The 25,651-nt window shown below is 33.4% G+C and overlaps 1 protein-coding gene and 1 long non-coding RNA gene across 4 annotated transcripts in view; both read left to right on the top strand.

Annotated features, from left to right (window-relative positions):
* The first annotated feature begins 1,553 nt into the window (after positions 1-1,553).
* LOC138324316 (uncharacterized) lies at positions 1,554-20,319 on the top strand. Its single transcript, XM_069269392.1, has 11 exons — positions 1,554-1,618; positions 7,227-7,268; positions 10,071-10,129; positions 13,241-13,285; positions 13,845-14,005; positions 14,247-14,295; positions 14,791-14,882; positions 15,457-15,541; positions 15,887-19,258; positions 19,481-19,540; positions 20,225-20,319. Exons 2-11 carry the CDS (start codon positions 7,237-7,239, stop codon positions 20,317-20,319), a joined length of 4,050 nt encoding a protein of 1,349 aa, XP_069125493.1. The 5' UTR covers positions 1,554-1,618; positions 7,227-7,236.
* Positions 20,320-20,658: 339 nt separating this feature from the next.
* The window catches only part of LOC138323191 (uncharacterized), a 29,035-nt gene continuing 24,042 nt past the window's right edge, over positions 20,659-25,651 (top strand). For all 3 annotated transcript variants that reach the window (XR_011208531.1, XR_011208529.1, XR_011208530.1), the window contains exons 1-3: positions 20,659-20,695; positions 24,687-24,740; positions 25,094-25,134. This is a non-coding gene — a long non-coding RNA (uncharacterized lncRNA). The remainder of the gene's footprint in view (positions 20,696-24,686; positions 24,741-25,093; positions 25,135-25,651) is intronic.

Raw genomic sequence — 25,651 nt, 5'->3', positions numbered from 1 at the left:
CGTAATTGATATCTCGCTAACGGTTATTGCTTTTGTCCAGAAATAATTTCAATGTGACAGGCCATATTGCCATTCAGGATTCAGCAAAATCGAACAAATACTGCAAACCACTTACGTATAAAACATTTCAATACCAACAAATTTAAGAATACATTACAATATTTCAATACCAACATATTTACGAATACATTACAATATTTCAATACCAACATATTTACGAATACATTACAATATTTCAATACCAACATATTTACGAATACATTACAATATTTCAATACCAACATATTCACGAATACATTACAATATTTCAATACCAACATATTCACGAATACATTACAATATTTCAATACCAACATATTCACGAATACACTAATTGGCGATGAAGTTGTGTTTTATTTAAACATATTTTCATTGTGTACTTTTAAAACAATTTACATTTGTGTTTGAAGGTCCTCGGAAAATTACATTTTTTTATCTTGCGAAAACAAGATGATTTACAGTAATTGACAAATCAATAATATTAAATCGTTATAAATATTCTATACCTAGCATTTTGTAGTATATCATATCAACCTCCTTTTCAAACGTCTTTTTTAATATATTTTATAGGCCTAAAACGAAGACGAAACTTGTCTGTGTGAGCATTCATTCTTGTCTCTTTTCTTCAATTGTTAACTACTGAATATTTTCTTGCGTATATGACTAGAAAATGATATAACAACATGAGAAGGATACCCTAATATTAAGTCAGTCTACATCTTACCTACATAGTGTCATTCATATTTATTTATTTATATTTATTCGTAAAATGATACTAAAAAGGAAAGGTCACCTCACCACTGTCATCACCTTATTAGTTATTGTTCTCTCGGATCCAAATCAGAATATCAACAACCAGAGTCGTTGTGGCAAAATGTTAGCAATTTATCCTCGACATATACAAAAAGTTTTATCATTTAAATAAGGGCATTTTTATCTGAAGATATTTAAAAAGAAAATAGTTATTTGAAATTACATATAATTTAAAATTTGAAAACTTGACACGACAAAACAATGAATCTCATTTGTTTGTCAAAATAAAAAAACAACTATTATGATTGTTGTGATTTAAACACCCAGTCACCTGAGCTGTGCAGATTAAGTTCTGATTTTGATTCATACGTAGTCAAGCTGATACTAAATTATGACGTTACATGAGGAATTTCCGATGCAATTATCAACAAAGAGTGATAAAAACGTCTGATGCAATACACATCACGCGTGCTAATTATAACTAGGCCATGACATATACAAATAACGCTAACGACTTTTATCATAATATAATTTGACCTGGTGAAAACTTAGAGCGGTAGTTGTTGTAAAATAGTTTCAACCTCTGCTATGATTGTATATGCTGGTTTAAACATGATTTCAGTTTTCTTATTTAACAAGCATACAATAAATTGAACAATTTAATGAAAATATTTTTGATTTATTGAAACCATTACTGTACATGTTCTTATTCTGGGGTCCATATTGTGTTCGTTCTTAAAATAGAAACAAAGCATTTAGAGCGTGACACAAATAAAAAAGGAAGTAATAACCTATCTCAGTCATTCTGAAAGAAGACGACAATAAGGTATGTTGTTATTAATTTGATTAAAATTTATAATTTCCCAAGGTGTAACTAGGCTCGAACATCGTAAGGCTGATCATTTTCATGAAAGTACTAAGAAATGATGAACAAGTGATGAACTCGTTGATAAACAGTATATTTATGATAAACATCTAGATCACTCTGACTTAAAGACGAGACAGAAGCTATTTTTTATTTATCATATAAATTACAAGAAAAAATAACAGTATCCAGTTAATGGCATTTAATTAAGTTTAGAGTAACATGACAGACATGGGAATAACAATGTCAGCCATCTTGCATTCACATATATACAACATTGGTAATATCTTGATACATGAATAACTAAAAATGTGGAGCACTAAAACATACCACGGCTGTTATGACTTCTGTATAAGTTACGTTTTTAGAATAAGAAATATACAATATATATCTGATTAGGGGAAAATATAGGACACACTAAAATATTTATATTGTGACGCATTGGTTATTTATAGACACAGCTAACTACTATGTTACGTGACATTGACCTACTATCTAGATATGTTGAATGGATGAACGTTAAATTATTCCATTTAACTCTAGTTTTCATATTTATTATCCCATAACAATGTTACACAATGACGAACAACATCTGATAAACTCCATAACAGTTGGTTATTGTTTATATTTCCACACCCTGGTGTGTATACTACATCACATCTCATTGGCCATCTCTTGATTCTGATTTCAACTGTAGACCTTTTCATATAAAACATTTTGTTTTAAATTGCATTTATAGCAGGTAGTTGCTTATTTAAAGTCTAAAACCACAGAATATTGGCTCTCTGTATAGGCAGATAAAGTGCAAATGTTATCAAAATGTAAACATTATTTACATAGAAACTCTGAAAAAATAATTCTGGTTCATGGTCATTAGCCACTATCTAGGTCAAACACCTATCTATCTTCATTTTAAAATGTAAATATATAGTAGATGTATACTAGATATGCTCTGATTTTCCATTATTCTCATTGGCTATTACTGTAAACTAACTTTCTTTCGTGGCTATTAAATTCGCGATTTCCATTTCAAAACAAGTTCGCGAAGATTAATATTCGCGGATTTAACAAATGAATGATACTTGCTATCAATATGCTAGGATGAAATACAGATATTAAAGTTACAAATAGTTATTATAGTTATTAGATCCACATCGACCTGATGTAGCCGTTGTGTTGTATATTTCTAGAATTACGTTGGTGAGGTCATAATCCTTTTTAAACAAAACTCGGGGATAATCAGATAAGGTGTAATCTAATATAATCGCACCAGGCATTGTTATGTAACTTTAACCTGTATTTAGTTTAGAATTTATTACAGATATGCAGTTAGATTTTCCATCAAATCTTGATATCATTCATTTATGATGTTTAGATTATTTACTGGTTCACAAACAGTATTATGATTCCTTTTATTGGCAAAAGGTTGTAACTATTATCAAAATTACTGAAAACATCATGCAATATTCCCCAAAATATTGAGAAGACAGGAAAAAGGAAATACCAAAAAAATATATTGAAATGGACTTATTTATATATTTGATTCAAAGTCCCATTCAATGTGCCGATATATTTAGACAACATATATGACCTATATTAGTTCTCTTCGTGTATAACAGGTGATATGAACATATAACTATGTATTGATAAAGTTTGACAAGTCAGAGGTTTTCTAGTTGTATCATATTCCTTTAACAGACAAATGATTTTTAACATAGTTTATCATTGTATATATTATATACGTTGATATCCTGACATTGCCCATTGTTATCCCTAACATTTATTCTATTATACTTCCAAAACCATAATTACTGTAAATACAATAGATATAATACAATACCATGTAATCGTTATTTCTAATCGTCCCTACACTGGCGTTCTCAAGGTGTTTAACAGACCGTTGAATACTGGTACCCTACAAAACAGAGATAAACATAAGAGAATGCTTACGGTATGATGAGCTAACTGAATGTTATTATGAGATGTGCATTATTTACATTCAAATGCATTATGTAAAGTAGAATCGAAAATCCGTTATAGTATAAAAATATTTTGAATATTAAGTGAAATATAATTATTCATCTGTTTTATGTTGAATTTCGTTTTATATCGAATTGCTAATTGAATATGCTCATATACGGTGAACTTTTTACATTTTTCTTGATATATTCAATGCCAGTAGGAATAAAATGATATTCAAATAGACATTTTAAATAAATATTTAATAGCAAAAAACAGAACTGGAAAATCTGTATTTTCAAAGTATTACAGAAATTACATGTAAACGTTCTCATGCTTGCACGAAAGGGTCTGTTTTGTTTTAAGAAACTAATACCGTGGGCATTTGTCATGTAACCATATTGCTTCTTAGGTGTGTTGTCAATTACCAATCGACAACAAATGTGTTTTTCAATATTTGTAAGGAAGCTTTTAAAAGTTAGCACAAATCGCGTTTCATCTTGTATAACTGCAGGATCGTTAAGACAAATATGATTTAGAAACAATTTAAATAGCGAGGTGATTGATTATTGCTTTAAAGCAATACATCATATTCATGATTTATAAGTAATAAATATCTTTATTTATTTTGGGAACGGTGTTTATTTTTGTATGGACAGTCACACATGCATTAAAACTCGTATTTGTATTTGATAGTGTGCATTGTCAGTACTCCACACATTTATATAATGACTCATATAATGTACACATAAAGCCGTATGTATTTATATAATACTAAATGAAGTCGGTCACATTTGATGAGTCATGTGAACATACACTGAATAGTGCTATCTATACACTATAATAGCTGAAAACGAAACAACAAACATAATGTGTAGCGTAAAAAGTAGAAAAAAGAAAGAAATAACAAAATTGTTTTTTGGTATTTATTTATTTCAGGTCACCTGAGTCGCCTTTTGTCCGTCGTCGTGCGTCTTGCGTCTTGCGTCGTGCATCGTGCGTCGTCCGTCGTATGTCCATAATCAATTTACATTTTCGACTTCTTCTCCAAAACTGCTGAAGTAATTTCAATGAAATTTTGCACAAACCTTCTAAGGCATAAGGCCAATCAAAATTGTAAATTATATGGTCCCCAACCCCCAGGGAGCTATGGGAGAGGCCAAAAGGGGTAAAATTGACTAAAATTTCAAAAATCTTGACTCACAGATATGATGGAATTAAATATTCTTCATAGATAGAAAGGTCCTAAGGTCCTTTACAAAAAATTGTGAATTATATGACCCTGGGGTCTCGCGTGTCCCCCTGGGGAGGGGGTTAAGTTTACTGTAGTTTATATAGGGAAAAAAAATTTTTGAGTATTATTTGATCATTTGTAATAAGAAATGAGTCAAATATTGTCGGAATTATCAGTATGAGATGGCCATTGAATCCTATTAACCAATTTTCCATGCCTGACCCCAAGGGGCCTTAGGGGCGGGGTCAAAAGGGGTCAAATAGGCTATTACTTAAAAAAATCTTCTTCTGAAATTCTGGAAATGGCAGAATCACATACTCTTCATAGATGGAGAGGTCTTGAGGTCCTCTACAAAAATGTGAATTATATGACCCTGGGGTATCACGTTTCCGACTGGGAAGGGGGTCAAGTTTACTATAGTTTATAAGTTTATATAGGGAAAACACATTTATGAGCATTTTTTGCTAAATTTTCATAGGAAATGAGTCAAACTTGTTTAGAATTATTATCCTTCGAGATAACATTTTAATATCATATCTGTATTGGTTCTGGTCAACCCCCTCGGGGCAGAAGGGCAGGGCCAAAAGGGGATAATAGGCTAAAACTTTAAAAATCTTCCTTTCAAATACTGGAAATGGTAGAATCAAATACTCGTCATAGACGGACAGGTCTTAAGGTGTTTTATGAAAATTGTGAATTATATGACCCTTGGGTCTCAGGTTTCCCCCTGGGGAGGGGGTCAAGTTTACTTAAGTTTATATAGGAAAAACACATTTATGAACATTATTTGCCTAGTTTTCGTAGGAAATTAGTCACACTGGGTTACAATTATTAATCTGAAATAGCATTTTAACATCATATCCATATTTGTTCTGGCCGACTCCCAGGGGCCAGAGGGGCGGAGCCAAAAGGGGTCAAAATGGTAATTTCAAAAATCTTCTTTTTGAATTCACAGATTTGATGGAACCAGATACTCTTGATAGATTGGAAGGTCTTAAGGCCTTTTACAAAAAATTGTGAATTTCATGGCCCTGGGATCTCAGATTTTCCCCTGGGGAGGGCGTCAAATTTACTATAGTTTATATAGGAAAAACACATTTAGGAACATTATTTGCTTAGTTTTCATTGGAAATTAGTCAATCCGGGTTAGAATTATTAGCCTGAGATAGCATTTTAACATCATATCCATATTGATCCTGGCCGACCCCAGGAGCCAGAGGGGTGAGGCCAAAAGGGGTCAAAATGGATAACATTTCAAACATCTTTCTTCTGAATCCACAGATTTGATGGAACAAATAATCTTCATAGATTAAAAAGTCTAATTTCTAAAATCACTGACTGACTTCAAGGGCCTGATGGTCAAATATACAGTGTTTATATGCATGTCTTTGTTTCATTCTGTATCTGAACTCAGGTGACCGCTAAGGCCCATGGGCCTCTTGTTTATTTATTGAATTCATTCCTTCGTTCTAACATCAGGAAAGAAGTTAGAAATTATAAAATGGTACTTGAAAATTGATTCCATGTTCTAATTCACAGCAATATTTGGGACCGTGCGTAGAATTTTAGTTATCATGGTAACCAGATCACTGGCCATTGAGTTTTTCAGTCGATTTTATCAAAGTTTATTAATTGATGTAATACTCTTAGCTTTTGGGTGATTTCTTTTCAATCTAAAGTTGCCTTTAAAATATTATAAAAAGATAATGGAAGTGTACGTCTGCTTAGTTTAATATTTATTGCTCTTTTACAATTACATAGTAATTCAACGGCAATATAAATAACAGAAACAGAAACAATAACATGAACAAAAAGATTTGTACTGGGTGCAGTCCCACTCTCCTCAGTTCAAGGGACTGTTTTATGAACAGGCAAGACTGTTGTATAAACTTAAAATTATCGTTCGTTAGTACAATAGCTTACCTTTTCAAGTCCGATAGAGTCAAAATTAAGGTTTTTTCCGAACTTATTTAGGTTTTTTCCAGAATGAAAAAAGCAATTAAAGGTATTTATAGCATCCAGTGTTATTTTCGTTGCCATGATTACGAATAGAAACGTCATAATGAGCATAAACGAAACATGAATGCTTAGGTTTGAGGAATGGTAATACATTAACATGTTATTTGACTGCTACAGTCTCGAGTTAGGGATAAGTGGGGTTTTTAGTTACGCCATTTTCCATTAGTGTTGACTTCGTTTTCAAAGGTTCAAGTTGACATATTAGATGATTACCCTCCTTCATATGTTTCAATGGACAAAACGTTGCATACGAAACTCAGATTTAGTGTTCGTTCCATGAAATATTGTAATTTCTTTGTACCCTGTTTTTGTTTATATCTATTTCAGTAACAATAATATCATACAATTGTGTTAAAGGTTATTAAGGATGCCGGATAGCAAGGCCACTTCAAAAGAAAAGTAAGTAAAGATAAACACCACTCAGCGCCTACTTCTGTAAATCGACCAGCTGCCCGATATTAAATACAATTTTATTTTTATCACACTAACTGTAAACCAACTTATTTTCGAGTGCTGGTGAATTTCGTGTTTTAGGGTTGATGAGAAATCGCAAAAAAATTAACGGCGCGAAAATTATCCAAGGAGTTTAAATAGCAAACTTAAATCACCGAGAAAAGGTCTTTGGCATGAAAACGCTAGAACGCTAGACGCCGCGAAAATAGGTTTTAATTGAATTTCAACAGATTTTGTCCTGTGTAGAAAGAGGTTTTGCTTGTCACTTAATATTTGTTAATTGGCTATTCTTTATTGTGCATTACACAACTACTTTCATTTTGTACTGAGATTGCATTAATACACCATACTTACCAATAAATTTGATATCAGTACATAATGATTAAAATATTAAAACATCTGAGACGATTTTACCGTTATGGAACGTGATTCGCAGGACAGCATGTCAAAGATTACTACAACCGGACCATCTGAAAAGAGTTTGAGTTTGAAGAAAATGACATAAAGTGATGGCCGAATAAAAATATTCTATGGAAAACAAATAACTTTTTGACAAAAAATAAGTATAAATAAAGATTATTTACACAGAAAACTGTAAATGTATGCACTTTATTGTTTATGTTTAAGGGTTTGTGACACAAAGTGATAAGTTGTCTATAGATTGGGCCCCCTTTAAGTTCACCGAAATATTCCACTCCATGGGGATGGCAAATACACACACTGAGATACCAGGCTATACATAGGGCCATCTGGGCAGCTGACCGATATGCAAAAAATTATTGCGATAACGAGGCTGTCAGCCAGCACACGTCACTGGTTCACCGACTGGCTCACCGCTGCTGATGAGACAGACACCAATAGAGCTAAACACCTAAACTTACAGTCATCTTATCCTGTGTTTCACATGAAATAATTACAGGCTGTCATTATAAATTCAGTGCTATAATAATCACAGAAATAAGATAAGTTAAAATAAAGTAAGTTTTTTAAAAACAAGTTCTTTCGCTTTCTAAAGAAGATACATGGTTGCATTACAAGAGCTGATCATTTGTGTGAATGGGGTTTTATATGGAGGCATTAAATTACGTACTTCAGGGTCAATTTAATTCATGGTTGAAAAGGTGACCTATTATCTATGACATGATATTGGTATTTATAGTACATTTATGTTATAATTACTCAGCCCTGTTTGTTAGTATACATTATACATGGAATGTGCGTTTTTCAAATGTGTGTTTGCTTGTAACAACTGAAGGACAATTTATCACCACCATTGCCTGCTACTGAATTACTCATACGAATGCTACAGTACACATTATTAAATAGATAATTGCATAATATCAGTAAAAGTATCTGGCTGTATAGTCGTATAAATACATTATATCGAGAAGAGGATTGATGTAATGTATATAAATATTGCAACAAAAGTAACATTTCTTTAATGATAAATATATCAATAGGTAAAATTAATAACAATATAAACAATTTACAGAGATGTTTTTTTTATTGAAAACTATAGAATTGATATCATTTATCTCACCACAGCAGAACGTAGATTCCCAGTCCGTAACCATTGGATCACAGAAACCACATGAACACCTGTTGAAAATAAAAAATACCGGTATAACTAAATATGTATCCGCAACATAAAATGGAAATATTGACTTTTGGTAATTGAACCATGTAATTAGCTTTGTCTCACAGTAGTAACCAATGTCATTATTAAACATTCCTCTTTTGTTAAGAATACAATCCTCATTTACTGAATTCTTCAATTGTTTATTGACATAGTAATAAAGTGTATTACACATTGTTGTCATTGATGTTAATTAGAAAAAGAGATTTTATTAGATACATGTATATTTTTAATATGTTAAGTCACTGATATAAATCATACAAATGCATTAAGGTTAATGCATTTATAAAGCAATAAAAGGAGAAATTAATTGTTCTCAATGGATGATTTTAATGTAAAAAATTTAATTATGTAAGATATATTACAGATTATATTCACTTATTAAAAGGAAATTATCTGATGAATACCTATGAAGGCATCCACATTTATATTTAATGCCAATAAGTTAAAATAATAATAGGTGTATTAGAAACCATGCTGTGTTTGTCAACCGATCCTCTTGATTACCTTCTGGGTTTCTTGATCAGCATCTGAAACATCTGGCGATGTTATCCCCCTTCTCCGTAGAAAATGAATTATCAGTGTTCATCAAAGGGTCAAAGTGGTATGGGATAATGTCCGGAACAAATCCCAAAGCAGGGATATCACTGTCATTGTTTTTCACTGCAGACATTTAAAAAAAAATCTAGAAGACTGTGTAGTTTTTCTCTACAAATATATAGTATCTACAGCAGACAGCAGAGCATGGTGAAACGAATGACGGTACCACGTGACTGGCTAGCTCAATAAAGTTTTCTCAGCCGCAGCAATTTACCCTTATTGCCCTTAAAGTAGATAAACAGCTTTGCGGAGTGCTGTGAAACGTGTGTCAGCCAACATTGATTGGGTCAAACTATCAGAAAATTTATAAAAAGGTTTTTGTGTCACAAACCCTTTAAGTTATGAGGCTTGGGTAACATAATTTATAAGTGGACGTTTAAAAAGTTGACAAATAAAGGGCAGTAACTGATAGTCATCATAACATGTTGATACAAAAAATGAATATCGGTACCATCAACTTTACAATTAAATATCACTCTTGTTAGTAGTATATTAATTTTATTCTTATTTAGGCACCAGGTCGGAAAAATGGTTGAAATGGCAGATTTTGTAAGCAACAAAGCTGAAATAGGTAAGTCGTCTTGTTACCTAATTTTCTCAAATAGAACTAAATCGATATTGTCATACATGTATTATATCCCCATAAATACCACTTGAACCTTGTTGTTCATAACGATAAAGCATATATGCTGCCATATATAATGTTCACAACCTACATATGTTCATTTTATTTTTTTGACAGTCCATAAAATTTATTCCTTACAGATAATATATGTTACTAGCTTTCCATGGACTCAGACAAGAAAAGTTTGTAAGTTCAGGATGCACCAAAGAGACCATTCTTCAATTTCATCTGTGTCCCTCTGAATTCTGTCTGTGTATGTTCTTCTACATGGACTTGTTCTCTTTTGGGATTTGTTGGGTTTTTTCTCGAAGATTCCTATTTTGAATTTCAAGTAAAATAAAGTATTTTTAACTTTCTTTTATATTAGGGCCCTTTTATCACTGGTCTCGAGTTGCGCATGTTCTGTTGTAGGTTTCAAAGAGAAATAAACGACAAATGACCTCCGTGACCTCCATATATCCTTACTTTTATTCAGTAGTTTCATTTGGTCCCCAGTTATTTCTCTTTGATATTTTAGATCTATATATAGAAGAAATGGAGCCAGGTAACCAATTTTGATAATTAGTCCCCTGCCAGTGACACGAGAGGGGACTATAGTGTTTGTTCCCATCTGTCTGTGTGTCTTGTCTGTCTGTCTGTCTGTCTGTCTGTCTATCTGTCTGTCTGTCTGTCCGGATTTCGTTTCCAGACGAGAACTTGAGAAAATATCAACGGATTTTGATAAAACTTCAAACAATGATAGCATATGGAAAAATACAGCTTGGGATTGAATTTGATCAAAAATCAACTATAAAGGTTACTGTTACTAAAAATAAAATGTTTAAAAAATTTCGTTTCCAGACGATAATTATAACTTGACAAAAAATCAAGTGACGTTGATCAAGCTTCACACAATGTTAGTATATACATGTAAAAATAAATACAGCTTGGGAATGATTTTGGGGTCGAAAGGTCAACTACAAAGGTCAATGTTACTAAAAATAGAATTTTTCCACAAAATATTAGTTTCCAGACAATAACTTTGGAAATCATCAACTTATTTTGATCAAATTTCACATAATGGTAGCATATGAGAAAATACAGCTTGGGAATGAATTCGGGGTCAAAAGGTCAACTACAATGATCACTGTTACTAAAAAGAGATCGTTTAAGTAAATTTTGTTTCCAGACGATAACTTGAGAAAAAAATCAACGGATTTTGATCAAATTTCACACAATGGTAGCATATGAGCAAATACAGCTTAGGAATGAATTTGGGGTCAAAAGGTCAACTACAAAGATCACTATTACTAAAAAGAGATCGTTTAAGTAAATTTCGTTTCCAGACGATAACTTGAGAAAAAATCAACGGATTTTTATCAAACTTCACACAATGGTAGCATATGAGGGAATGCAGTTTGGGAATGAATTTGAGGTCAAAAGGTCAAATACAAAGGTCACTGTTACTAAAATAGATTTTTTCCACAAAATGTTAGTTTACAGACAATAACTTGAGAAAACATCTACGTCTTTTTATCAAACTTCACACAATGGTAGCAAATGAGGGAATGCAGCTTGGGAATGAATTTTTGAGGTTAGGTCAAATACAAAGGTCACTGTTACTAAAAATAGATTGCTTAAAAATTTCGTTTCCAGACGATAACTTTAGGGAAAAAAAACGATGTTTGTTCAAACTTCACACAATTGTAGCATATAAAATACAGCTTGGGATTGAATTTCCATTGAATCTGTAACTATAAATAGATTTTTCCACAAAATATTAGTTTACAGACAATAACTTGAGAAAACATCAATATATTTTGATAAAATTTCACACAATCGTAGAATATGGAAAATACAGTCTGGGATTGAATTTGGCGTCAAAAAGTCAACTACAAAGGTCACTGTTACCGAAAATAAATTGCTTAAAAAATTTCGTTTCCAGACGATAACTTGAGAAAAAAAAAAGATTTTTGTTCAAACTTCACACAATGTATATACAGCATATGAGAAAATACAGCTTGGGATTGAATATGGGGCCAAAAAGTCAACTACAAAGATCACTGTTACTAAAAATAGATGTTTTCACAAAATATTAGTTTCCAGGCAATAACTTGAGAAAACATCAATCAATTTTGACAAAGATTTACACAATCGTAGTATATGGAAAATACAGTCTGGAATTGAACTTAGGGTCAAAAAGTCAACTACAAAGGTCACTGTTACTAAAAATAGATTGTTTCACAATTTTTTGTTTCCGGATGATAAGTTGAGAACACATCAACGGATTTTTTTAAACTTCATACACTGATAGCATATGAGAAAGATACAGCTTGTGGTTGGATTTGGGGGCAAAAGGTCAGTTACAAAGGTCACTGTTACTAAAAATAGGTTGTTTCACAAATTTAGTTTCCGGATGACAAGTTGAGAACACATCAACGGAATTTGTTCAAACTTCATACAAAGGTAACATAGGGGATCACATAGCTTGGGATTGAATTTTGGGTCAAAAGGTAATTGTTACTAAAGATAGTTTGTTTCACAAATTTTCGTTTCCGAAGGATAACTTGAGACAGCATTTGTTCAAACTTCATACAATTGATAGCATTACAAAGCAATTATAACTGGCCATAGATTAGAGAAATGTAATTGACGGCAGAGGACGTGTTTGCTTGCAACACTTACTGTACTTTTGTTATAATTAGGTCCAATATCGCTATTTATCAAAGAATCAATATATCATGACTAAACCTTGATACCTGTTTTGTATGTTAAAACTAATTAGAAAAAAAAAATTAATTCGGAAATCTTCAATACTGACCACACATGTATCAACGCCATGTATGTCTATCAAATGTTTAATTAAAGAGACAAAGAAGGAAATATCGAGCTTTCATGTCGGTGATGTGGGTCATTTCAGGAATATCTCTGAAAATGATGGGTACCAAGCTTCCTCTTCGATGGATCGCCTATTATATGTATATTGATGTATAATATAAATATTCATAATTATGTTTTTAAATAAGATCTAACTAAAGACTCTTTTGGCAATTTAATATATTTTTCTTTTGTTTTCAGGCGTTGAGGAAAATGTCAAATGGACTGGAACGCTTACAAAACATTGTGAGTATTTCTCCGTTCAGAAACGGTTTCCAATAAACATTACCATGTAAATCGAAATTCTCGTGCTGATCATTGATTTAAAGAATACTGATGGGCTTTATAGACGAATCACGAGATATTCAATATTATAACTAGAGGTATGAAAAATAGAAAGAGAAAAACAAAATCGATATAAGAACAGATCTCGATTTAATCATGACCAAATAGTTTTATAAATTCACCGTGATAGTTTTACCGAATAAAATAACACCATGATTCCTAAAAGAATTATGCATGTAACGGCATTGATGCCTTTTGCTGAACTAACCATTATTTACAAACTAAAATTGATCCACAGTGTTATAAATATTATTTTCATTGTTGATAGCAGTTTGAACCATTTTACCTGAAGTAGGCTAGTCATTTAATTTAGGAATATTTTAATTGAAGTTGGCTAGTCAACTTACTTAGGACTGTTTTATCTGAAGTAGGCTCATTATTTTAAAGTAAATCTTCAAACATAGTGTTCCCACCAAGTCTTAGTTGAAAATGTCTCATATGATTTTGTCTGTTAAAACAGGTAGTAGGCTTAGAAAGAAGGACAGGCAAATTACGATTACAGAAACAAGAGTGATTTATATCAATGGAAGCGGCCAGGACAAAGTCATTCAGTATAAACGCACAGAGTTTGACTTCGCGAAAAGGTTAATCAAAGTCTTCAGCACCAAACGCAACTATGAGGTAAGGATAACAGTGATAAAGCAATAACGAAAAATAGAGAACAATGGTACCGTTATGTATGCAAAATGCAAATAATAAGCAAATATGACAACAGTGACTCTGATCTGTTTATTACTAGTGAATGTGCAATTAAGTTTTCCATAAGGGCATTGTGTTTACATCATCAACATATTTATCTGTAGGTAATTTACACTAGGTTATCATAGAATTTAACATCGACCATCGTTCTCGTGTGTTACAGTTAACTGCAAAGAATGAAGAGGACTTTAAATGTGCAGCTAAAGAACTTGGTGAGTTATATTTTTATTAAACACAGTGGTGATGACATTCAATGTTAGTACATCATATCTTACAGAGACTCAAGAAGTCTACTGTCGATGTCCAATATGTTATATTTTTCCTACATATTGGACAGATACAGGTAAATTTTTGATTGCAAAACGTAACATATTGGACAGCACAAAGGGAATGTTTTGGTAGGCAATTGATTTAAATAAGCGATCAATTGTGAATTCAGAAATTCAAAATCCACGTCTTTCTCAAAAATATGCTACACCTGTATATAAACATGTTAATTATAATGGTCGTATTCCCATATATATGACGAATCCAAAATGAAGTGTAAATGTAAGTGATATGATCAAACAAAAGGATTCCGGGTCGGTAGCACACATGCCTGTGACGCCTGTTGTTGTTTAAAGAACTTTAAATATGTACAGTTTAAACTTCGTTTTCATTCCATATACTTCTATACCTTTCACAAGGATAAGTATTTTTTGTTCCAGGATATATCGGTCCAGATTGTACAATCTCAGCACCACATAATACGAAACACGTCTTCAGTATACGAATGGGCCATGACGGGCAGAAATTGGAGGTACATATATTTTATAGATGTTTGACTAGGCTGTTGGATGACGTTGATCGTTAGTTCGAGGACTGGTCCATAGCCTCGAGCTAATTAATTGTCTTCATTCGTAACTTGTGTAAAATGAGTATACTATCTACAGTAAAACACGAACTTCTAAGAACCGAAAGAATCATTTTTTTATAAGCATAGTTCATTATACATATATTACAAATATATAATATGAACATTACTGAAAAATTGCTACGTTATTACCTTAAATTAGGTTTAAGCATTTTCGTTGTAAAAGTGTTTTTTCTGTAATTATTTACGCAAAGTATCATACATACTCAATAAGTGTTGTTGATTCGAAAGTCGAAATTATACTACGTTGATGCGCATAAGTACTGGAACATTTAGGGCAAGCAAGGAATCACAAATATGACAACTGTTTTGTTATGAAGACCAAAAGGAGTAATATATACATTTTCCCTACCTTTTAGGATATATATTTGACATTATATACTTACATTTCTGTTGCTACTATCAAAACATCTTTTCTAGTCTTTAGACATCGTAATAGCTAGATGTTATTTCTGTTTAGACTCCGGACAGAGACCCATCTACAACTTCTGAGAGTGAGGTTATTAGAGAGTTAGAGGAGAGGGGAAGGGAAAAAATGTCCAACGGTAAGCACAATGTAATAAACAGTCCACCCACATACCTGGTTACTCTCCGGTGTACTTGGGAATTTCTAAAGAGCAAAATATCTACTTAAAGAGTTACTTTCTGAACTATGATCAACATAGTTCCGATATCTATTTTAGTTAGGAAGCTTAGTTTCTTACAATGAGTTCTTTTATTAAAGAGTTTCATTTTGCGTGGAACTACATTTTTGGAAGGTAAAACTGCATAATGCTTACTTTCATAACTTATCATTAAACCGTGTGTTTGTTTATAATGCTCTGTATTTTAGCAATAACATTCTAATGCAATAAGATATAATGCATGGAAACCGTTACTTTCTTCTCCAGATCTCGATATCACCGATAGATGTGAAAAGAATGGAGTAACCTCTTACAAATCCTTATATGGACAATCGGAGTTCTTTCCTATTTCGCACCAACAAATGAAAGAAAACGTACGGGTAGACTTTGGGGATGATGTGTCCATTAACTCCCTGCATATATATGGCGATGTTGAAAACGAACATTCGCAGAATACCCGTGAATTCAACACCAAAGCTAAATATTTCGGAGAGGGTGCGTCTATTGTTACCATGAACGACACTGTTCATATGCTCCCAGTGGATACAGTTAATAAAAGTGAAGACCTTACTACACATGCTAACCCGGTTAGCATGTGTAGTAAATTTCCGCCCTCAGTGGATGGGTTTGATGAAAATGAGGACGGTAGTTTAAATTCATCTCCGGTCATGGACACCAAATATCTGCATCCAATGAATGCGTTTGCTGAAAATGATGACGGTCGTTCACATCCTTACCCGGTTGGGGACATCAAATTGTCGCCCTCAGTTGATGCTGCTACTCAAAAGGAGGACTGCAGTTTTCATGATAACCATGTCATGGACATCAAATATCTGCTCCAAGTGGATGCATCTACAGAAAATAAAGACGTTCGTTCACATGCCTGTCCGATCAAAAACACCTTGTCACAAACCTCAATGAATACGTTTGATAATGGGTTTGATGGAAGCGAGGACGGTAGTTTAAATGCTCACTCGGTCATGGACACCAAATTGCCGACGACAGTGGAGGGGTTTGATGGAAATGAGGACGGTAGTTTAAATGCATCTGTGGTCATTGACACCAAATATCAGCGCTCAGGGAATGCATCTAAAGAAAATCAAGACCGTCGTTCACATGCCCTACCGGTCAGAAGCAACTTATCACAATCCTCAATGAATACGTTTGAGAATGGGTTTTATGGAAGCGAGGACGGTGGTTTAAATGCTCACCCGGTCATGGACACCAAATTGCCGCCGACAGCTGAGGGGTGTGATGGAAATGAGGAAGACAGTTTAAATGCATCTGGGGTCATTGACACCAAAAATCAGCGCTCAGGGAATGCATCTACAGAAAATAAACACCGTCGTTCACATGCCCTTCCGGCCAGAAGCACCTTATTACAATCCTCAATTAATACGTTTGGGAGAGAAAACGGGTCAACATATCAGCCCTCAGTAGATTGGTTTGATGAAAGCGAGGACGGTAGTTTAAATGCTCACTCGGTCATGGATACCAAATTGCCGCCCTCATTGGATACGTCTACTCAAATTGAGAACGATGGATTAAATGCATCTGTGGTCATGGACACCAAATCACCGCCGACAGTGGATGGGTTTGACGGAAATGAGGATGGAAGATCAAATGCGTCTGTGGTCATGGACACCAACTATCTGCGCCTAGTGAATGCGTTTGATGAAAATGAAGATGGTCATTCACACCCAAACCCATTCAGGGACATCAAATTGCAACCCTCAGTGAATGCGTCTACTGAAAATGGGGAATGCAGTATTCATTCTTACCCGATCATTGGCACTAAATATCAGCGCCCAGTGGATGCTTCTACAGAAAATAAAGACGTTCGTTCACATGATCTTCCGAACAGAAACATCTTATCACAATCATCAAGGAATACGTTTGAGAGAAAAAACGTCACAACATATCAGCCCTCAGTGGACAGATTTGATGAAAGCGAGGACGGTAGTTTAAATGCTCACTCGGTCAGGTACGAAAAATTGTCGCCCTCATTGGATACGTCTACTCAAAATGGTAACAATGATTTAAATGCAGCTGGTTTCATGGGCACCAAATATCTGCGCCCATTGAATAGGTTTGATGAAAATGAAAACAGTCGATCACATGCCCTTCCGGACAGAAACACCTTATCACAATCCTCAATGAAAACGTTTGAGAGAAATAAAGACACTACATATCCAACATCAGTTTATGGGTTTGATGGAAATGATGACGGTAGATTAAATACATCTGTGGTCATGGAGAACAAATATCTGTACCCAATGAATGGGCTTGATGAAAATGAAGATGGTCATTCAAATCCTAACCCAGTCAGGGACACCAATTTACCGCCGACAGTAGATGCCTCTAATTCAAATGAGGACTGCAGTTTTCATGAAAACCTGGTCCTGGACACCAAATATAGGCGCCCACTGAATATATCTACTGGAAATCAAGACCGTCGTTCACATGCTAACCCGGTCAGGCGCACTTTATCACAATCCTCAGTTGATGAGTCTGTTGAAAATGATGACGATCGTTCACATGTTTTCCTGCCCTCAGTGGATAAGTGTAAAGAAACTGGATGCAGTAGTTCATATGCAACGACTGATATTCTGGATGCCAGTAACATTGTTGACAACAAGTCGTGTATGCCTCCAGGGTATGTCAGAAATCAGATATCGAACGTTCCAGGAAAAGATATACGTTTACTAGGTCTAGGTGGTACCCAGACAGAAACTGACGATACTCCTGACAGTGATGAACATGTCTTTAACTCTTCTATAAAACAGAACGCAACTCTCTCGCGCTTGGAAGATAAAGAGAAAAGCAGTAACAGACTACAAGAGGAGAGATCATCGTGGTGTAAATGGCAAGACAGAAGTGATCTACAGCCGACATTATCCTCATGCAAAGGACGTCATGCAATTGATACATGGCCTAATGCACAACAGAAGACAGCGAAAAACATTAGTGGACCACAGAACACATTATACTTAAAAGAGGAGGATGGGGAGAAAAATAATATCAGACTAAAGAAGAAAGCACCCTCGATCAGCAGTGGACAGGATATGAAAGATAAAAAGACAGGTTTAATTGAACTTCAGAAAGCAGAGTTCTTTCGCGAAAAATATCATATCGACCAATCTACCATTTGTTCTGAGATTAGTCCGCTGATAACCAGTGGAAAAACAACGGAAACTCAAGTACGTATTGGCAGGACGCACCAAGAAAGAGAAGGCGAAAATGATAGTGTTCCGGCACAATATACGCTTCATTCTAGGAATGATAAAGAGCTAGAACATAATTGTAATGATCCTTCTACAAATACAGGTAATCTCAAAGCAAGTAAATCAGAATTAAATACCCAGATCCGTCCTTCCTATGGTAGGTCACTGTCTACGACGCCTTTTAAGGATCGAGACAATACAAAGAAACATCGAAACGTCGTTATCAATAAATGTAATGAGAAACTGCAATTTCTTAAGCAGCAAAGCATGTTTCGACTCTTTCCAAAAGATACTTCATCGATGATGGACTTCAGCTCCTCGGCTTTCTTGAGTCCAAATGCAATACACCAAATGCAACATATAACAGTAGCACCAGTTCATTCCGTTGAACCGAATGGGGCCTCTGTCAGTCAAGGTAATATTCCTTTGTTTTAATTGTGATAATAATGCTTCTACATTTACCTTGAAAAACTGTAGTATATACAACATGTAATTGTCACGTTTTTGATAAAACACATTTTTTGGGTCACGTCTGGCTTGTAAAATCTCTTAAAACCGAATATATATGAATTACATCATCTTATAAAATCCTTTAGCAGGAATTACAAAAGATGATTTTGAAACCATTTTATTGCAGAGGAGACTGATCCCAATCACAACCAGAACCGAAGCCCTTTCAGTTTTGATTTGAGGAATTGTAAGTAAAGCATTAGTTAAAATGTGTTTGTTGCTATAACTTAAAATAATAAAAACTATAGATTGAAAGTGAAACAATATCCATTTTTGAATATAAATAACGGCAAAGAACGTATATTTATTTTACTAAAACTTTGCAAAGGTATGCATGATGCATAATATTCCGCTTAGATGACAAGAATGAATTTGCCAAGAAACGTGTTTTTATATTTTAAAGTGAGACTTCACTGTCTGTCGCAATTTTAAGTTAGATTTGCGAATCAATTCTAGCAGTTATACATATACAATTGTCACTGGGAGAACTGCTTGTCAGATGACTACATTAAACTAATTTGACCTGATATAGCGTTTCCACTCCTAACGCTTTTTTATTTACATTTTTACAGTGATTTTTGGTCGGGCTGTAAAATACGCGAAATTTAATTGCACGTGCAAATAAGTCGATATACAGTAACGCTAATCATGTCGAGTGAAGTCACAGGTGCAAGACGTTTACACCACATCCATCGACAATTTAACTGTGAAAATCCGCGAGTACAATCTGTAAAGAAAACCGCGAGCATTTGACTCCGCGACCTTAAAGTGATAAACACTATTATTATTAATGGGGATCATTCACAAAATGAATATCACTAATTACTGTATTTATAGCTATCTTATTCCAAGAATATTTCTAAATATATAGATCCGGATCCTGCTATCCGTATTGGACATACTATCGGTGAGTGTCTTCATCATGAAGGTTGCTTTATCAAACTATATATATTTACTGCAGGTTGAATGTTTGATTTTCCTCGTTAATCTGATATGAAAATTAATGATGTTATTAATAGCTGAAAGTCTTGTGGTATATAAAATTGTTTAAATTGTTCAATAAATTTCACACACATTTTCACATAATTCATCGATATATCAAAATGATACAAATTAATTAAATTAATAGTGTTAATACTGTATATATAATAATATGATATATATAAAAAATGCTGCATAATATGATATTTGCCAACTGCTATGTTATGTAATGTTTATTTTACAATCATACGTAACCCTATATATCTTAAGACTGAATGTGACATATACGAGTATATGATTTTTTTTTATTTTTTTATTTTACAAGCGACAGTGCTACAACCAAGGACAAGAGGACAAACAGGTAATACAAATGTAGTGCATGCTAATATGTACATTTCTGATAAGCAACCATCCTTCCGAAAATGAGTAGTATTTTTATAGGTAATCTTTTGTATTTTTCATGAAAAACTATAATAGCTACATTATGTTCTTGTATTTTTAAGCGTTTATCTCTTCATAAACGTTCCTATTTTAAACACTTGTGATGCATGGCACTGTTTGGGGTTTCCTGTCTGTTGCTTGGTTCAATAACGTAATGTTTCCGATCGATGTTCTTCGTTCTCTTGTGTTCTGGCACCGTTCACTTGTAAGGATCAGATTGTCAGTTGGGGTTTTTTGATTTAAGAATATTTTAAGTCATTTGTTTTTCGGAGAGTGAAGGATGGTAGCTTATAGGGAAAGGGGCGTTTAGTCTTTTGTATATGGTTTTACAACCGCTTTCTAATATTTTCGTGTATAATGTTTGCCAACTCTGTTTCGGAATATGGGTTTTTATAATGGTTCTATTCGTTTCTTTTGTTTAATTTGAAATTTATCTGTTGCTTGTGTCAATTAATCTTTATAACCAGTAATGGCTATTATTTAGCGTACATATTAAATTAAAAGCAGTAACATGCAGGTGTTTGAATCAATTATACCATTGTCATTTTAGTCGTAAGAATAATTTATCTTTGTTCTTAAAAGTTGATTGGAAAGATTATCGGGAGCACAGGGAAAGATTATCGGGAGCACAGGTATTTTGTTATAGGAAATTAGTTAGTGTTCCAAATACACGTTTAGTGTTTAGTCACATCTGTAAATAGATTAACCACTTTAGGACATCAATCTATATGACATTCTACTTATTATGTATGCATGCTGCGCATAACTTTATATGGTGTTTTTACTTGTAACAAAAATAATATGACAACATTTGAAGGATAATAATTTCAATATCTTAATTGCTCATATTTAAAACACTATCTTCAATTTTGCTGTAATGCTCACTAAAGTTTTGAAGTCAGGGGTAAGATGCAATATATATGTGCTTTTCTTCTTTTAAAATTATCTTGCTGACAAGCATATATAATGATATTTTTTATATCTTTATATTATGACTTTTCGAAATATTGGTAACTCAGTTGAAGACCACATCTTTTCTAGGCCTATTTGCAGTCTCGAAATAAGAATCACTGTAACAAATATACGAATGCTAATGATAATCTAAAGATCAAATGAGACCATTTACTTATTAGTGTATTTCATACTTGTATTACAGAGTAGAAATTTATCTTATCATATCAAGATAATTTATTAACAAGACAAAAGGGTCAGATATCAGGCAGTGTAGTCAACTATATATGAAGGGAGATAACTCCAAAAAGAATACGATTAAATGTTTGACTTAGTGTAGGAGAAGCTTTATTTACTTGTATTTCATTTTTATAGCAAGTAAAAATATCAGCTTATCGTTTCCCAAAAAATATTGTTCTTGTCCCTCCTTCCACATACAGATGTTGTCTTTCGTTATAACAAGATAGCTACATGTCTCTCGTTGTCATAAGATAGATATATTGCTATAGTTCGATAACGTTATTGTGAGATAAAAAGAAAAATGAGACGTACCGCCTTACGAAAAATATGCCCTTTTACGTGACATGTTTTATTTTGTCCATCAACGAAAAACTTCTTTATCTTGTGTAACCGCTTTCATTCCAAATAAACTTTACTTTTTACATCTCTATCTATTATTTTATCATAAACAAGGAACAATGGAGGCGACTTTCATATCAACACCAGAAGAATATATATACTTAGAGCTTAAAATAACGCTGCCATACCTTGCTGCACGATCCGATTTATGATTCAATAAAATATTGTGAAATGAAAATGACATATATACATCATTGGAAATTATTTCTTAATCGACAACCCATTATATAGAAAGTTTTAGTCAGCTAGCTTCAATTTCTATACGCTCAATTATGTAACTTCAGCATGTTTAGATTCAGATGCTATATAGATGTCATATTGTTATAAATGTATAGCAGATGCTATTTAGATATCAGTTTTGACGCTATGTAGATGTGCGATGGTTATATATATATTCTATCTTATGTAGAACTTCTGTCGTTATACTTTCCTCATACTTTGATCATATTTTGAGAGCGATAATTATCGATTATTGACCTAATCAAAGGTCCTTACTTTTTATAATCGATGTATTATTACTTTGGCAAAAGTCAAACTAATTTTATGATGTATATTTTTGTTACAAGACGTACGATGGCCATATGATGTCACAGTGAATGTTTCGGTAATGATGTCATAGAAGGAACATTGAATCGATAGGGATATTTTACCCGAGGGTCACAAAATGTTGTAAAACCAGAGGCTTGGAGGGTTTTACAATATTTTGTGATCCCAACGATAGAAAATCCCATTACTTCATATTCAACTGTACAGAGAATTTTTTTCTCTCATACCTCGACGTTTTTATTACAATTTTACAATTATGCAATCCTACCATTTTAAATAAAGTTCGAAAAAAACTGCGAATGCAATCTCCATGTATGAATATTGCGTGAAATTTTCAACAAAAACCCCGTCGTTTGTGTTTCTTTATAGTAAAAGTAAACTAGTTTCTGAAAATAACGTTTGTATTTAACTGAGAAAATAGAAAATATGTTGACGCTGTGATATTACAAAGTTGTATTACATGGATAACAATGTAATACAGCATCAGCCGACATGTGTGTATTGTATCGGATAAACCACTATTACACCCATATGTATGAGAGATAAGCCAGTAATACACCCGTAGGTATGAAAGCTAAAACAGTAATACACCCGTAGGTATGAGAGATATACCAGTAATACACCCGTAGGTATGAGAGGTAAACCAGTATTATACCCGTAGGTATAAGAGATAAAACAATATTGCACCCATAGGTATGAGAGATAAAACAGCATTACACCCATAGGTATTAGAGATAAAACAGTATTGCATACATAGGAATGAGAGATAAACCAGTATAACACCGTTAGGTATGATAGATAAACCAGTATTACACCCATAGGTATGAGAGATAAAACAGTATTGCACACCATAGGTATGAGAGATAAAATAGTATTGCACCCGTAGGTATGAGAGATAAACCAGTATAACACCGTTAGGTATGATAGATAAACCAGTATTTCACCCATAGGTATGAGAGATAAAACAGCATTACACCCATAGGTATGAGAGATAAAACAGTATTGCACCCATAGGTATGAGAGATAAAATAGTATTGCACCCGTAGGTATGAGAGATAACCCAGTATTGCACCCATAGGTATGGGAGATAAAATAGTATTACACCCATAGTTATGAGAGATAAGCCAGTATTACACCAGTAGGTATGAGAAATAAACCAGTATTACACCCGTACGTATGAGAGATAAACCAGTATTGCACCCGAAGGTATGGGAGATAAACCAATATTACACCCCTAGGTATGAGAGATAAACCAGTAATACACCTGTATGAGAGAACAAGATGTAGAAACCGAGTCAATATATTATATATTGAACCTCACGTGACCATGTATTAGACGATTTCAATCGAGGAAAGTCAGAGCTTCGATAACAAATTACTAAACTGTAATAATATACACATACGATCTATACTCCTAATTACAAAAAAAAATCTTTTTATTAACCACGAAAATATAGCAAACTTCTGAGATACATATAAGATAGAAATTTACTTATGTATGTACGTAAAATATGATTTTATCAAAGATAATGTAGAATCTGGTTTTGATTGTAATATAATCTCAGCTGCTAACACTAATAATAGTCTGATTGATATTGTCTAGATATTAAAACTTATTTAATTTTATTCAGAATAATACATATGATCCATTTGTCATCCTTTGGCTCTAGAATAATGGCCATTTCTATCGGGTATAATTATTCTATTGGGTATTTTTATGATTAAAAGATAATCGAGCTTGTACATATATGCTTAATTCAATTTTTTTTAATCAGCTTACGGAAATGGTGGCATGGACAACCCTGGTATTCCCGCAGGTCAGCAACAAGGTATTCATATTTTTAGAATAATTATCAAATAATAAGACAAGTCAATGGCGGGTGGAAAAAATGGAAAATTCTATTCCAAAGTCAGTTATTACGTATTTATAGCACAACCTCGATATCAGGACTACACGAAAAACTCAATTTAGCAGTATGACTTATGTCACATCAATTACGACATCGGGGATATTAAACAGTTTACGGAAAAGTATTCATTGTCTTGTTTGATAATGATTACAAAAGTATATGAAGTGTGACGATAATATTTTTATGAAATTCAAGAGCAGCGTCACTGTTACTTTAAATTTGCTTCAATTGTTTGATTTTCCATCTAAAAATAAGTCCTAATTTACTTACAGGAAGAATAATCCGAGTCCTAGAATCAAGACATCAGCCTGCGGTAAATATTGACCTTTACAATACTGTTCAGACAGGCGTTTAGTAGTCGATTAATATTGGAGATTGTTGTTATTGAATACTACAATGATATGTGTTGTGTTGGTTGATTAATTGATCCTTTCCGTTATTCTGTCAACCCCACCCCACCCCATTTTTTAAAGCTGCCAACACATAAATAGTCATAAATTGTAAATAAATGTATATAATGATCTGTATTTGTAATCCTATATACCTATTTCAATACAGATTGCGAGTAAAAATCACGAAAACGACAATCATTTCCCTTTCCAACTCATTCATGTTTGTTGAACAAATTTATGAGTCACATCTTGAAGACCTCGCACTGTTGATTTAATGAAAAAAGTTCGAGGGAGGCATTAAATTGAAATAATTTTGTGGTAAAGTTTAACCATCCGATCACTAGATCCGTTTGACCGGAATGTCCCGTCAAGTATATCTAATATTTGACGTACTGCATCCTCAACATTATAAAACATTTGTAAGAGTTGTTCCCCTTT

The sequence above is a fragment of the Argopecten irradians genome, chromosome 5 (genome assembly GCF_041381155.1).
Source record: "Argopecten irradians isolate NY chromosome 5, Ai_NY, whole genome shotgun sequence".
Classification (NCBI taxonomy): Eukaryota; Metazoa; Mollusca; class Bivalvia; order Pectinida; family Pectinidae; genus Argopecten; species Argopecten irradians.
Note: the sequence above shows the minus strand (reverse complement) of the source record. Positions and strands in the feature narration are given on the sequence as shown.

Excerpts from the sequence above, each read along its gene's own strand:
- LOC138324316 (XM_069269392.1), top strand. The coding sequence starts at position 7,237 with ATGCCGGATAGCAAGGCCACTTCAAAAGAAAA. Across the intron at positions 10,130-13,240 it reads AAGCAACAAAGCTGAAATAG|GCGTTGAGGAAAATGTCAAA; the intron begins GTAAGTCGTCTT and ends TTTTGTTTTCAG. Across the intron at positions 14,006-14,246 it reads GCACCAAACGCAACTATGAG|TTAACTGCAAAGAATGAAGA; the intron begins GTAAGGATAACA and ends CGTGTGTTACAG.